Here is a 16,643-nt window from a genome sequence, read left to right on the forward strand (position 1 = left end):
TTTTTTTTTAAAAACAAACTGTTTTGGATAAAATCCAAATTTATAAGTCAACAAAGGGAAAAAATGGTCTGTATGTATTAAATAAATAAATTTAAATTAGAGACATCTGAAAAAAAAAATAAAAAATGGAATTTTTAAATCTAGAACCAAAGAAATGGAAATGTTTAGATAAAGAAAACATATTACTAATTTGGATGGAAAAAATGAATTTTGAATGCTGTTTATAGTATCCACCAACGGTGCCTATATTGTTTTATCGAAAAGACGATATTGGCCTCTCTAATCCTGCGTTAACATAACTCTCTTACCATCTTCCTCTGCATTTCTTCCTTCTTTCTTCCTTTCTTTCTTTTAATTTTTTTTTGTCCAAATCATCTTACTTTCCTCCATTTCTTCTTCTCTTTCGAAGTTCTGGTCTATGGGCTGCTGAACCTGAGTAGAAATCTTCGGAAGCAGAAGAAAAACATGTAAAGTGCTCCTCCATCTTGCTCTATTACGCTTTATCTTGACCTAGCAAAGAAGCTGAAATTGCGGACATATGGTTTGTTCTTTTGCGTTTTTTTGTTTAATTTGCTTTTGATACGGGAATTTGAAGTTTCTGTGCTCCTGTTTGCAATTTCTCAATCAGTTCTGTGAATCGGGGTTCTATATAAGAGGGGGCTTTCTTATTGAAACAGACAATTGTATGATGTAATTGTCTTCATCTTGTTGGCTGTGAATGGAGATTCGATAGATTATACTTAGTTATTTTGCATGTACGTTCTACTGGATCTTTATTTTGTTACATATTTACATATTTAGGGGTATGGTTTTATGGGACTATTTCTTTCACATTTTTAGTAACTGCATTAAGAATTTGAAGTTCGTATTCTGAGTTACAGGTCGCTTGTTTCGTCTCTTTTTTAGTTTTTTTCTTGGTAAGTTTTTTTTTTTTATGCGCGATATTCTTTCATGGCATGTAATCTTCATCTGTGGATTGTCTTTGTGCGTATGCGACTTTTATTCCATAAGTCTTGTATCTTAAAAGAGCTATCAATCAGATTACCGAAGTTCAATAATGGGATATTGCTTATGAGCTTCCCCTTGATAGCTTTTGGCATTAAGTGAAAGTTTGTAGTTAGTGCTTTTAAATATGCTGCTGCAATCCCATTGATTGCTGGTTGCTAAGCTCTAGTGTTTACACACAAACATAACCCGCTATCTGATATGATCTTCTAGATGTAAACCTGTGTTATCTGCATGTCATTGGATTCTCATACTAGGACTGTTTCCATTTCTAGTAATCAATTCTTAACTTTTTCTGTGCTTTTCCCCCCCTCCTGTTATAGTTTTATTGACTGGAGTTTGTGTTACTTTATGATTGTGGTTAGTTAATGCCAATTTAATGAATATCCCCTCAAATAAAGTTATGTATATGCTAGGAAAATTGTTTTAATCTTGTACATTATTCGCATCTCTTTTGAATTTCTACTTAGGATGTCTTAGCTAGGTTCAACTGTGCGGGTAGACAATAAATATTCATCCATTATGGAAAGAATTTGATAAAGTTTCTTTTGTTGTGTCAGACATTCTGACTGTACCACAAATATGGATTTCTTGAAGTTTAAATCTTCAGGTGGTGCTTCTCTTTGTAACGCATCTTCAAATTTCAGTAATACAATGCTTGAGAAGAACCATTTTGAACAACCGGGGAGAATTAGTCATCACGCTGTTGAGACTGATGTGGATGTAGATCTTAGAGAAGTGTACTTTTTGATTATGCATTTTCTATCTTCTGGTCCTTGTCAGAGGACTTTTGGGCAACTCTTTGATGAACTTCTGGCACATCAGCTTCTGCCTAGACGATATCATGCTTGCTATTCAAGTAACAGTGTCGGCAATGAAAATGATGACGGTGATGGGATCTCTCTCCCGTTGAGTTACAGTAAATTGGTGGAAAGGTAGATGCTTCTCGCCATGATCTGCCCTCATCACAATTGGTTTTATATGAAACTTAGAACCAAAAGTAGGAAGCTCTGTGTGGTATTTGTCTGAACTTCCCATTTTCATATTTCCTTGATCTTTTCATTTTTTATGCCTCTCACTTATAATTTGCATAAAATAGACTCTCTTACCATGTATTCTTACTATTATAACAAGAATGTAAAAAATCAGTCTTGATACTCACCTTTTGTTTTCTGAAGACAAACTGACTTCCCAAGGAATGGACTTTTCTTTTTGAAACCAAAACTTCTGCCCCTCTCGGCGTTGATTAAGAAAATTGACTCCTTCCCCAATATTTGGGGAACTTTCTACTGGGACTTTTCACAAAGTGTATCAGGTACTGCCTACATATCGTAATTGGCCTATTCACGAGTTTATTGATGACGTGCAACAGTTTCTCTGTTGAATGAATCTAGTTATAATTGATGCTAACTTGATCACTTAGTTGTTAGAATCAGTAAAAGCAAATGTGAATAACAACCTGAAGTGAAATCCATGTTATTTTCAAAAATTTTGAGGAGTTTTACTAACTCTGTGAAAATTGGTTGCTGTGCTCTTCTCTTCCTATGCAGTGGGACTTGCATTTTGCACTAAATAAATCTTTTCTAAAACTTTCTTTTTGGATGTCTTATCTCATTTTCTTAAATCTGCTATGTCATATTTACATCAGGTATTCTCATATTGAGAAGGATCATTTGGTGAAGCTTCTAAAGCAATTGATAATGTTTACAGCCTCTCCTGGGCATGGCAAGGTTGGAGACAGTGCTCCAAATGCAGCTGATGTTCCTACATTGCTGGGATCTGATTCCTTTTCGCTTCTGAATTGTATGTGAAGCACAATAATTTACTTTACTCAATGCAACTTGTTTGTTAAGGGAAACTATTTGGAAAAAGAAATGAGCAATACACTTCCTATATATGTAAAGTCATCTTGGATAAGAAGGATCTTTGTTTTTTGATCCCTTTCAACTGTTCGTGACACTATATTTTGGAATAAACTATTATATCTTAAGAAATTTGCTTGAATGATTATCCCGAGGCTTAAAAATCACTGCATACCATTCATTTATTCTCTCTCTCTCTCTCTCTATATATATATATATATTTATAGAGAGAGAGAGAATATATATATATAGAGAGAGAGAGATGTTCAAACAAGGGGAATAAAGAATGCAGCTGTGCTTTAATGATAGGTCATGGTTTGAACATTTTACTTCTTTAATGGTATAAGAGTACTTTTGTGGCAATAGCCTGGATGAGATCTCCTCAATATTGATGAGTGATGTTTTTAACTGACTGACAGCTGCAAAAATCCATAGTAATAGCCATAGAGCATGCCAAGTAAGAATATTCTGGAAAATTTATTAAGCCTCTATTTCTGTCAACTGCTCTTCATGTTATTACCCCAAATTACTTAGGTTATGAGCATCTATTTGTTTTTCTATACTAGGAGGTTCCCTAACATTTTTATTCTTGTTCTTCAATATTTATTTATTTCCCTTTGAAGTCCTTTATTTCTTTTTTTCTCAGGTGATAGGAGGGTGGAGAATAAGCGAGTTAAGCCTCTACCTGCATACATGCGGTGGCCTCATATGCAGGCCGATCAAGTGCGTGGGCTTTCTTTGAGAGAAATTGGAGGTGGTTTTACGAAGCATCGTCGTGCACCATCTATTCGTTCTGCATGTTATGCCATTGCTAAACCGTCGACGATGTTCCAAAGGATGCAGAATATGAAGAAATTACGAGGGCACCGAGATTCCGTCTATTGTGGTATAGTTTTTTCATCTAGTTTGAAGTTGACAGGCGATTTTTTTTTTGGAATTAGACAATGCCTACAAATTATGAGTGGATGTTAGAAGCATGCTGTTGCTTTAATTGGTACATGGTTGATTTAGTATTTTTTTCCCTTTAGTATACTTCAATGACACAAATATATCTTTGTGGGGCTTGCTGTAGATTATTCTCTTGAACAGAATACCACATTTAATTAATTTTTGAAAGTAAAAAATAAGTAAATGCATATGATGGCTCTTATGTGTTGGGAAATGTTGACTAGGGTTGGTCGAAAATTATGTAAAACCTTTTTATTTCGGAGGCAATTCACCTGGTAGAAAGTAGAAAATGTCTTACTTGGTATTCTCAAGAGTAAGAGTTAAATTCGTGTACTTTTAAACTCAATGTTAAATAACTGTTTAATTCGTTTTTTAAAATCAAAATACAGTTTTTTTTAGCGTATCATGTACTTTTATTATCTTAAGGATTGTGATATCACAGATATCAATTGCTTTTAAGATGGCATGTGTTTGTGATTTTTGGGCTTATGGGGTAAAGAAAGCGGTGAAAGTTCTTTAGTCCTCTTCCATTCCCCCATAAGGTAACTTTTATTCCTACTTTGGGCTCTTGGGAGCAAACATTACACATGTTGAACATCGAGCTTGAGACACGTCATGGTTAAAGGTGGGCACAATGAGTAAGAGAAAAGAATGATTGAGCTTTTGGGGGGATGTCTATTACCTCATGGTGGTTATTAATTGTAGCATTTTGTAGGTTTTTTAGGGATGTGCTTGAGACTTGAGTTTCAAAGATTTGGATTTATGGGATTTAACTTGTGAAAACCAGTTATGGATGAATGTACGATCCATGATAGAAATAAATGTAGAAAACGAGTACACGTGGTGGATTGCCGTTGATGTTTTCATAAACTCATGTAGTTAACCCCAAACTTTTGGGATAACTTGTGAAAACCAGATCTGATTGTGCATGGAAAATGCACACAGATGCAGTAGATGGAGCAAGACCAATGTTTTTCACAGCATTGCACCTTGACTCATTTGGCTTACTATCGTTGGCATCTTAACTAGGTTTAGAATTGAATATACAATCTTAAAGAAAGCCGCTAGACTAGTGACATTTTTGTGAACGTTTTGTCAATTAGAAAGCTCTTTTTATGTATGTTACCATATATATATAAGAGCGGCTAAGAAAGAGAGTTTTTCTGATATTCCATGGATAGAAATTCCTGATACTAGTAAATGGACTATAAATCAATCTTTCACGTTCAAAACCCGGATAATGCAACTATAGATCCTTTATAATCTATAGTCTATTCTCTCATAGGCCATCATCAGGGCCCACACCAGCAAGTGAAAAGTTTCAAGATATCATTGACAGCTAATAACTAAAGGAAACCTAAATATGCAAAATTAAAAATATTAGTCTAAATGAATATTCCCGAAATTACCTGAAAGATGACCATGTTGAAGAAAATTTTAGAAGTTCATCAAAATTGTAATTTATGATGTTTGAATACCATTTGATTTCTATGTTAAGTATTTTTATTTTTATGTTATACTCTATCTTGTTTACTTTACTGTTTTCGATCTCGGTGCACTTTTTTAGTTTTATACTTCCTTCTTGGGATTTGTTAGATGAATGATTACACATAATAGATCTTGAAGGATTCTATATTGTGCTTCTTCAGCTATATTTGATCGCACAGGGAGATATGTAATTACTGGTTCAGATGATCGTCTTGTTAAGATTTGGTCAATGGAAACGGCTTACTGCTTAACCAGTTGTCGTGGACATGAAGTGAGTTTGAATTGCTTATATTGTTCTAATGCCAGTATATATTTTAATTCATATCCTGCATAACTTGTTTGCCCTTTTCGTTATATGGACTTCAGGGTGACATTACTGACTTGGCCGTTAGTTCTAACAATCTTTTGGTGGCTTCTGCTTCAAATGATTTTGTCATTCGAGTTGTGAGAACATCTGACCTCAACTTCTATATATGCCTGTATTTAATCCTTCGATGACAGGGATTTTCTTTGTGGTATATTGCAGTGGCGAATACCAGATGGAGCACAAATTTCGGTTTTACGTGGGCATACTGGATCTGTTACTGCCATTGCGTTTAGTCCCAGGCCTACCTCTGTCTACCAGCTTTTATCGTGAGCCCTACCCTTTTGTTGCTCCTGTATAGTTATTTTCTATTTCAGCTGCCAATGACCGACTTAAGTCTATTTGGACCTTGTTCCTGTTTGATTTTCAGCTAATTATCATTACTCTTTTGATCCTTTAAAGTGTATTTTTCTAATGTGTTGCATGTCTAGAAGGCAGCGACTATGGATTGCAGAAAATTCTTTTGTTGTAAACTTATAATTCTTTTGGCATTCTCTGTTACTTCATTAATGTGTAGGTCATCAGATGATGGAACTTGTCGAATCTGGGATGTAAGGTCTTCCCAATGCAGTCCACTCATTTACCTACCAAACCCTAGCGCTGCTATTGGTTAGATGATTGTTTCTATATTGTTTCTCGATTGCTAACTGCATTACCAGTGATATCGCGAATTAGTGCTGAGAAGTTTCGTACAGGTAAGAGCAATGGCTCATCTATCCATGGATCCTTATTCAGTAATGGTTTACAGAGCCACCAAATTCTCTGCTGTGCTTATAATGCCAATGGAACTTTTTTTGTCACCGGAAGCTCTGACACGTATGCAAGAGTGAGTATAGACATGGGATATCTTCAAAATTTGCATGATTCGTCAGTTATTCTCTTGCTTTCTGTGGCTAGAGCTTTTATGTGTGACATCTTTACGAAGAATTAGGTATTTCCAGGTCTGGAGTGCTTGTAAACTTAATGTTGAGGACTCGGAACAACCCATTCATGAGTTAGATTTACTATCTGGCCATGAAAATGATGTCAATTATGTGCAATTTAGGTTAGTAAGTCCTTTTTTGTTGATGGTGTCTTTTTGCTGAATCTTGTCTGACTAAACTGCTTCACTTCTGCAGCGGTTGTGCAGTGCCCACAAGATCATCAACTTCTGACATTGTGAAGGAGAACATTCCAAAGTTCAAAAATTCCTGGTCTGTTCATTGTTTGTAGAGTGTTAGGTTCAGCGTGTATTCTTCATTCAATCTGCTCGCAATTTTTTTATTTTTCGTATTTAATAGCACAGCATGTTGCATGCTTCTTGTCTGATAGTTATTCCTTGAATCGAATTGTCCTTAGGTTCTGTCATGACAACATAGTTACCTGTTCTCGTGATGGTAGTGCAATAATCTGGATTCCAAGATCACGTAGATCCCATGTGAGTCCTATTCTATTTGTTTATGTTGACATTTTGGACCTTGGGGGAGCCCCTTACATGAGCCTATAATTGGGAGGCAAGGGGATGGGTGGCCCATTCTTTCTCAAAAGTCATGGCTCATGAGTTGGATCCAAACACTCACCTTATAAGCCACTCACCATCTCCATATTTTTTTTCAATATGGGATTCTTGTGTGGGTTCCAACAGTTTACAATGGAAGTGATTGTCGATAATGCTTTCTTTTGAGGATAAGTGTTCCCTTGAGTTCATCTGTTCATTGTTTTAGGGAAAAATTGGACGCTGGGTACGTGCTTATCATCTAAGAGTTCCACCTCCACCGTTGCCTCCTCAACCTCTTCGAGGAGGGCCGCGCCAGAGATTACTTCCAACACCTCGGGGTGTCAATATGATCATATGGAGCCTGGATAATCATTTTGTTCTTGCAGCTATAATGGGTAAAATAATTGCTATTGGTTTGTGCTTATGTGCTTAAAAAGTTAGTTTAAAGATAGAATGTTTCTAGTCCTAAGATAAAATGTTTATTAGTGTTTTTTCGTCAACTGTTAAGTCAAAAACTGATGGTATATCTTGACTGCCACGGATGCTTACAGAAATTAATTCTTTGTCTAATGATTTATGTAGGGCCAAAACTTGTTATTTGAAAATTAAATGGCTTCCTTTTTCTTTTCTGTTCTTTTCTTTTTTCCCTCTCTTTTACTTTATTATTCGTTCTTGTTTGTGGCCCTTCATCAAAGCAACTGATATTTAATTTCTGCAGTTGGGCCACCTCTAGGACATAATCATGAAGTAATTTGTTAATCTGCCTCTAATTCTATATTGGCAAAAGGAAGTAAACATTAACAGTGTCTGCCATAATTCTGCACCATATGTGATAGATGGCATTCGGGTTCTCTAATAGTGTGGGCTGGGGTTTATGGGATATGGGAGATTATTACCCCAATTTTATTGCCAGGCCAGCGGCTTCCTGATAAACCAAGTAACTTTTTCTTGATAGTTAGTTTTATGATGCAACGTTCTAGAATCTACTACCTGCTTCACCAGTCCAACTTCCCCTCTAACATTATGGGAATGGTTCTTCAAAGACTGACTGCATTTGTATTTAAAGGTCTTTTTTAACCGCCCTCTGGTAAGACACCCAATGTGCTTCAGCCAATTAAGGGAAACAATAAAGCGAAAAACTCGTGCTAAGTGCCTGGTGCTTTGAATTTTTTTAAGAGTAGTAGGCTTGTACCTCTTCAGGAAAAAGGGCTGAGGCTTTTTTTTTGTGGGGGGGGGGTGGGGGGGGGGAGCTCATGGCTGAAGTGATACTTGATTTGAACTTTTTTCGTAACATCTGAGTGTAATGGTTCTTAGACTTTAAAATCCCCATAAGAGAAACACCAAGCATGTGTGGAAATGTTAATGTTGTTGCTAATTTGGATCTGTTACTATTATAGCTCATCGAGAAAAAATGTATCCAAAGTTTTATCTCGATCTACAACCCTGAGTTGACTTTATAAAGACAAAAGGTTGGATACAAATTCTTCTCTTTTGAGAACTTCATCCTTGGATAATCTTTCAGTCAAATTGGTGGTTGTATCTTTCAGGATGTTGGCTTTATAGTTTTCTTTACTTTTCTTCCCTCATATCCTATTATTGGTTGCAGATTGCAGAATATGCGTTTGGAATGCTGTTGATGGTAGCTTAGTTCATTCCCTGACTGGTCACACTCAATCTGTAAGCAGTTTCAAGACTTTTGCTCTATGTATTGTTTTCTCTGTACTTGATGGTTGTCAATATTTTGGGTCAGAAATCTGTGTAGTTAAATTCAACACAATACGATTTTTGACGAAATTGATGATCCAATAGCCAAGGTCCAGTTCTCGTTCATTAACTGATTATAATTGGATAGAAAAAGCTTCAACACTGAATCTGGCAATTAACTAATTATAACTGATTATCTTTGTGTATTTCATTTCATTCTATTCATTAGAATCATATTTTGTTGTTATATATCATGTTACGTGCACTTTCTTTTAGGTTAAGGATATTGCGACAGAAAACTTAGAAAAATGAAATTATCATCTCACAAATATTGTATTTGAGTTCAAGTTTGGAACAAGTTGATGGATTCAAATTCTATATCTGATTCTTATGAAATTTGAATTTGAATTTCAGTTTTTGAATTTGAATCAAATTTGAAATTCTATATTTCAGTTTTAATAATATGATTTGGGTTTTGATATTTTCCAATTTCTTAATGTAAATATAGCTGACTAATGAACCAAATTGCAAATATGTACGGGTTCAACGTTAGTGATGTCATGATCATTACCATATCATATCTAACCTAAAAGCTGGAAAAATAAGTGAAAATATATTACTAATATATATGCTGATATACATATAGGAGGTTAAAGAGTATCAAATAAAATAATTTATGATTGAATATTCTAATCACTTGTATGGATGTCTGTCAATATATGAACTGCTATCCTAAGCTTGTTTTTGCTCATGAATAAGATAAACTGGTTTTCAGGGTGACATTGGGATGTTGGGAACTTGTTGAAAATATATCGCGTGTTCTTATTTTAATATTATGCCATAGGTCAGGTGGTCAAATGCCTTTTAATATGGATTTCATTTTTAAACTCTTGTAAGAATCGTCTTGCTGTCTTGGTTACCAATTGGGATCCCTAGATATATAGCTCTTTATGCATGGTGACATTAATTTATTTGTGCTACTTGTGCTGCTCCAGCGGGATTAAAATTTTGTCCTTGTTTTGCTTTAATGTCTTACTGATATTTTGTTTGAGTTCTTGGCAGTCTTATGTTTTAGATGTTCATCCTTTCAATCCTCGGATAGCCATGAGTGCTGGCTATGATGGGAAAACCATAGTTTGGGATGTAAGCTTTTGTTTCTCTTTAAGTATTTCATGCTGAATGGCTGATATTTTTATTTCATTTCCAACTGTTTTTTAGCACTTTAATTTGCTTTATTTCCAGATATGGGAGGGCTCTCCTATCAGGACATATGAAGTTGGGCCCTACAAGTTGGTTGATGGGAAGTTTTCTCCGTAAGTGGAATGTTGAATATCTTATGATTGGATCCTGTGTTTTCTTTTCTTACTTTAACAAGTAATTCATGACGTGTGATATTTGTGCATTTAATAGTTGTTATTCTTTAGACCTATTATGGTAGCACTCTTAGGGTTAGTAACTTGTCATTTTAGTTGAAGCAGATGGGCCATAAAGCTAGTCATGCACTAATACTTGACTTAATAATAATATAGGTTAAAGGCGGATACCGAATATGTCTCTGCCAGCATTCAAGGAGTCATATGAGCATTTAAGAGTGTTTGGTATCTGTTAGATTAATAGTTAAATAACGGATTCTTTCATTTTTCATTTGCCTTAACTTCTGGAATACATGGTGTTTCACATGTTACAGGGGCCCATGGTCACTGCCAAGTCCTGAGTTCAGCATTTAACAGCTCCCAATTAAAATAAATTGTCAGTTGTTGAGCCTCTCAATTTAAGTGCAAGTTCAGCCCACATCTGAGGCTCAGTGTTAGAATAAATAGTTATCTTAGACAAGTAACATATTCACTACTAGCTTATTGTTAGGTCTCTCAATTTAAGAGCAAGTTCAGCACACACTTGAGGCAGAGTGTTAGAATAAATAGTGATCTTAGACCAGTTCATATTCACTACTTGCTCCATGTTCTCTAATTTGCTTCTGAGTTTTTTTTTTGATCCATTGGCCTTGGAAAAGTGCTATTGCGAGACTTGCTCTAGAGAAGTACATTGAGTTAAATATACGGAAATTTCCCTCTTAGTTCTGGCCTCATATGGTGTAGATAGTAATAAAGCCTGGTCTTCATTCCTTGAACAGCACCAGCCTTATGATTCCTGCCTTTTGCAATAATTGAATATTTATTAAATGTTTTGTGTTTGTGTCGAGCAAATCGCTGATAAATCAAACCTTAGCTTTGCTTTGTTCAGCTGCATCTTGTAATTTTTTATCTAAGAACCATTTTGAGAAATCATCTCTTTTTATTTGAGGGCTATTGTAAGAGCATTTTTATTTGGGTGGACAGAGCTTGATTTTGATCCTGGCACTATACAACATGGACTCACCTAATTTAGTGGAATGTTTATTAATCCATATAATTGGTTTATTTTAATAGGATAATTATCAATATTGGGAAAGATTTATTGGAGGGAGTGTTTTTATTCTTGCTCAATTTCGACCAGAAATCATTGAGCTGTTGCGATATTTCCCCTGAATGTTGTATCATTCAATGCTTGGATCCATTAGCAGTTGAACCTTTGGTTGTTAATGATACAGAATTAATTTATTATGTGACGATCTAATTTGTCTTGGCTATGTGTTCTCTGGATGATGCTTTTTATTCCTGTTTTGGTTCTCTCATCCTCTTTTTTGTCTGCAAAATTTTAATTGATCTTTCAAAGTTGGGTAATTTGATGTCTCCCAGAATTCCCAACCTGCAAACTTTTATATGGATTCTTGACATGGCATTGCTGTATGTCTGTTATTTGCACTGTTAATACATAGTTGTTGCAAGACCTTGGCAGTTAAGGGTCATTAGATGGTAGTGTTGCTTCTTTATGTTAAGAAGTGTTCTCTGTTACATAGGGATGGGACATCGATTGTACTTTCTGATGAGGTAGGGCAGATATATTTACTCAACACAGGTCAGGGTGAGTCTCAAAAGGATGCCAAGTATGATCAGGTACCTACAAATTTTGATCAACTAGTTACCTTCTTTCCCTCGTCCTCTCTTCTTTTCCTTCCTCTTTTATCTTTAAGCATGCTTTATGCAATTGATTTATGATGGTTAGTCATTTGCAATATGTGTGGCAGTTCTTTCTCGGGGATTATCGCCCCCTTATCAGAGACAGTTCAGGAAATGTTCTTGATCAGGTTAGTTTCCGCTCATCACAAGGACATAATTGAATGCCTCTTTTTGTAAATAAATTTTTTATCGGAAACTAAAAATCTCAAGATTTGACATCATTGTGATGGATAATGTCCATTCTTTTTTAATTCTTATTGCAACTGATATTACTTCTCGAGAGTTTTTAATCTTAGTTATGAGCTATGTATTGATGCAGGAGACACAACTTCCTCCTCATCGAAGGAACATCCAAGATCCTCTTTGTGATTCAAGTATGGTTATGGATTTTTCATCAATTCTTTATGCTATTCTTAGAACTTATTGACATCTGTTCTGATATTATTGGAAATTCTAGGTCTAATTCCTTATCCGGAACCTTATCAAACCATGTACCAGAATCGTCGACTTGGTGCCTTGGGTCTTGAGTGGCATCCTTCATCTATAAATCTTGTTGTTGGCCAAGATATCAGTTTAGGCCAAGATTATCTAATGCCTCCTTTGGAGGATTTGGATAGAATTTTTGAGCCACTACCACAGTTTATAGAACCCATGTACTGGGAACCAGAAAATGAAGCTGTGAGTGATGACCCTGATTCGGAGTACAATGTTGCGGAGGAATGTTTCAGTGAAGGCGAGCGAGATAGTTTGGGTTCCCACTATTCTAGTGAACCTGAACGTAGTGCAGATGACAGTGATCCAGTGGCAGGTAATAAAGATGGTCTTCGCAAGTCAAGAAGAAGAAATCATGCCACTGGAGTAAGTAGCTTTCACCTAGTTCACTTTGTGTTTGTGTGCACCGGTGTATATCTGATTCTTTTGATTTTCAGATGGAGATGACTTCAGGAGGATGTGTCAGAAAGAGAAATTCTGATGAATATGATGGCTCTTTATCTGGAAGCAACAGAGTTAAGAAATCAAAAAGTTGGCGGAAAGCTTCCAAGAGGAAGTCCTCCACAAAATCCTTGAGACCACAACGAGTTGCCGCTCGCAATGCTCTAAGTATGTTCTCAAAAATGAATGAAAGGTCTACGGATGGGGATGATGTAGATGATTCTGAAGATGATTCTTCAGACAGTGACTTGGTGCTGCAAGATTCAGGGAGCTGGAAATTGGATAGAAACTTCGAGCATCTGAAGGATACACGCAAAGATCAACCATCATTGGTTGGTTCTGAAGATATAGTAAGGACTTCTGAAGTTTCTGAGTTGCAATTAAATTCTGGAAGCAGGAAGAGATTAGTTGTTAAGTTTACTCGTCCTAAAAAGCCCGTCCCTTCAGAAGAAGGCAGACCAATTAGTGGCAAAGAGGCTGATTCTACGAACCCGTCTTTTCAAGAACATACAGAAGAGCACATGGTTGGTATAAGCTCAAAATATGCAGAGTTATCTTCCTCAAATGGCATGGATGATCAGCCATGCCAGAATCACAAAGGTGTTTACACTGCAGAAGGTAGGCATCCTGATAGGGCTGAGGACTGTGCGGTTGAATGTGCAGGTGAGAAAGGGAAAAAAATCGGATGGAGAGAGGTTAGGATTTGCACCTCAAAAAGCTCACTATTGGAAGGTGGCATGCCATCTGATGCATACACTGAAAATTTTGATACCCAGAAGGAAAGCTCAAGAGACGTGAATAGGTAAGCTTAACGTGTTAGGCTTTTGAATTTTTTTTTCAATTGAGAAATATTTATTATGGAGGTATGCTTTTGTTTCAGGGAATCCGCTTATATCTAATTTCTCTCATGGATTAATGCACCTAACCCTAAATTGTTTGGGGTCAAAGGCTTTAATGACGATGTTGTTGTGATGCAGGGATGATAAGCAATTTGGAAGTGATGCATTGCAGGAAGCAACTGTTGTGGAAATCAGAAAGCCTTCTCCTGATACTGAGTCGTCACCTCTGATTGACTGTAAACAGAAAGCTGATACTTCCACAACCTCACCTCTAATTGACCACAAACTGAAAGGGAAAGCTGATGCTTCCACAGCCTCCGGTACTGAAAATCTCAAAGAGAACGCTCTACCTAAGTTAAAATTTATAATAAAAACGAAAAGTACTTCACATGACTCTAGAAGTCTTTCTAATGTAATAACTGCAGTAGATGAGCAGCACAATGATAGGAGGTATGATGTAATGTCTGGAAGTCACTCATGCATGGTGCATGATCATACTCTGACAGAATCAGAGAAAGGTTCTGGTAGATCAAGTTTTCAGCATTCACTTCAAGCAGATTCAAAGTTGAAGATCGGCAATGTTGTTCAGGAAAAGGAAAAGGCACATGTGGCTAGAACTGATCCATTAGGTTTTTACGGTATTATTGGAGAAGAGACTTCAAGTTTGGCACACTACCATCACTCAGGAACTGATTTATCCGAAGCATCAAGTGACATATTACGTAGGACAAGATCCATGACAATGAAGGCAACTTCGCAAGGGCCAAATTCCAACTGTAGTTTTAAGATGCGAGAAATGCATGGATTCGTGGGATCGTCAAAGAATGAAGGGCGGTTCTCCAAAAAAGCATGTGATCAACAATGGGTATCTGGTTCAAAAGGAGCAGTTAGGTTAAGGTCTTCTAGAAACAAGCAGGGTGACCCAGGCATTTTGACTGGAAAGGAGTCGGAGTCAAATCACGCCATCAGAAAATTATCATGGCTGATGTTGTCAAAGCAGGAGGGGGGTTACTCTTATATCCCTCAGCTTGGTGATGAAGTTGCATATTTAAGACAGGTATTTTCTGATCATTCTCGAATAATTGTTTTATTACTTTCTATTGATTAGTCTTAAGTGTAGCTTTATATATATATAATTGTTTTTCAGGGACATCAAGGTTGTATTAGAATGATTGGCTTACCAGATGTAGGCCCTTGGACTAAGGGTAACGTACGTGCGGTTGAGATCTGCAAGGTTAAAAAGCTTTCTTATGCCACTCTTCCTGGTTCTGGGGACTGTTGCTGTAAAATAACATTGAAATTTGTTGATCCTTCATCTGATTTTTTTGGTCAAACATTCGAGTTGACCCTACCTGACCTCATCAGTTCTCCTGATTTTGTCGTGGAGAAAACATGGTTTGATGATTCCTGCAGTAGAAATTGGGCCAATGGGGATAAATGCTGGGTGTGGTGGAGATCGAATGAGAATGGGGAAGGCGGTAGTTGGTGGGAAGGCAAAATTATCTCTTCATCGGCTATGTCTGATAAATTTCCTAATAGTCCATGGGAAAGATATTGTGTTCAATATGAGGGAGATGATGAGTTCCATCTCCACTGTCCCTGGGAACTTCATGACTCTGTCATTCCATTGGATCATGCACATATAGATTTTGGAAACCGAGACAAGCTGCTGGATCTATTTGCTAAATTGGAGCAGTCAGTGACTAGACACCAGGTTCTTTTGCATTTGTTCCTTTCCTTAAATTCTGAAGGTGCAGTTGGATATGGAGGGCTTCTCAGTTTGATATGCTTGACTCTGCTTTAAACATTGCAGGATTGTTATGGTTTCCAAAAATTGAATGACGCTGCTCAAAAGGTGGATTTTCTCAACAGGTATCTCCATTCTTTAATCAAAGAACATAATCAGACAGGAATATTGAACTGCGGAACTTTAGGCTGGTAATTTGAAAACATGTTATAGCAATTCCTGGTACATCAGCTTGCATTTCTCTGAGTTTTGTCATGTCCTTGTTTGGTCTCTTGTCGTTTTGACTAGCTTTCGTATGGTTGGGAAAGTTCGGAAAGCAATTTAAATTCCTTTTAGTGGATTAGGATCTGGTTCGTTTCATAGGAATTTGGAGTCTATTCCTTTACAATGAATATACGCACTATGGATGTTAATATATCCTACATGGAGGGGCCATGAAAAACTGTTGGGTCTTCTTTGGTTTGATGTAAAGAAAACACTCGTATGTAGAAGAAGGTTTACTTATGCAAAGATTTGTCATAGGAAAGGAACCTTTGAGATATGGTTTCACTCAACTCTAATGATGATTCAAATCTTTTAACTCTTGCAGGTTTGCTGTCCCTCTATATCCTGAAATAATCGAGTTGAGGTTAAAGAATAATTACTACCGGAGAGTTGAAGCTCTGAAACAGGATATAGCTGTGATGCTGTCAAATGCCGAATTATATTTTGCCAAGAGTGCTCAGTTATCTGCGAAAGTGAAGCACCTAAAAGATTGGTTTACGAGGAAACTGTCAAGATTTTGAGGAAGTTATGATGCAGATGTCCTAACTTCTTCATCTTTTTGATTGTAGTTGATTCGGTTTTCATATTTGAACTCGAGGGAGTTTTGTTTTTTTCCACACTTCCTCACGATTGTTGCAATGACCACAGTGATAAAATAGAAGGGAAAAAAGGGGTAGTTTTTTCCATTTTAGCAAAAAAAAAAAAAAAGAAAAGAAAAGAAAGGAGGAATTCTGCATCTGATGTTGAGAACCCTTTTATTCAGATCTCTCGCCATCGGTTTTGTCGGCTTTGTTCTTGCAACTTTCATTGGACTCTCAATTGAGGGCTTGGCTACCTTATTCAGGGAGATGGAGAAGGCCGACTGTGTTGGAACGTAGGAGTCCAACTGTTCAAATATTTCTTTGCCTGAGAAGCCAAGTCCTAACCCTGGAACGTGTACACTTGTTCCCTATCCC

The 16,643-nt window shown here is 36.6% G+C and overlaps 1 protein-coding gene across 3 annotated transcripts; it reads left to right on the plus strand.

The window, feature by feature from the left end:
• Positions 1-315: 315 nt before the first annotated feature.
• Positions 316-16,488, plus strand: LOC119999582 (bromodomain and WD repeat-containing protein 3). Of its 3 annotated transcripts, none has more exons than XM_038847243.1 (25): positions 316-467; positions 1,566-1,940; positions 2,654-2,808; positions 3,514-3,753; positions 5,465-5,574; positions 5,670-5,747; positions 5,830-5,936; positions 6,185-6,276; positions 6,363-6,493; positions 6,609-6,712; positions 6,786-6,860; positions 7,006-7,084; positions 7,371-7,539; positions 8,751-8,821; positions 9,911-9,991; positions 10,091-10,161; positions 11,745-11,841; positions 11,973-12,032; positions 12,224-12,278; positions 12,362-12,762; positions 12,834-13,639; positions 13,815-14,733; positions 14,824-15,390; positions 15,490-15,548; positions 16,013-16,488. In XM_038847243.1, exons 2-25 carry the CDS (start codon positions 1,588-1,590, stop codon positions 16,206-16,208), a joined length of 5,076 nt encoding a protein of 1,691 aa, XP_038703171.1. In that variant the 5' UTR covers positions 316-467; positions 1,566-1,587; the 3' UTR covers positions 16,209-16,488. The 3 variants fall into 3 exon arrangements, with proteins under 3 accessions (XP_038703171.1, XP_038703173.1, XP_038703172.1); XM_038847245.1 differs by having other exon boundaries at positions 338-467; positions 1,603-1,940; XM_038847244.1 differs by having other exon boundaries at positions 341-541.
• Positions 16,489-16,643: the final 155 nt, after the last annotated feature.

This window comes from Tripterygium wilfordii, chromosome 6 (assembly GCF_013401445.1).
Source record: "Tripterygium wilfordii isolate XIE 37 chromosome 6, ASM1340144v1, whole genome shotgun sequence".
Classification (NCBI taxonomy): Eukaryota; Viridiplantae; Streptophyta; class Magnoliopsida; order Celastrales; family Celastraceae; genus Tripterygium; species Tripterygium wilfordii.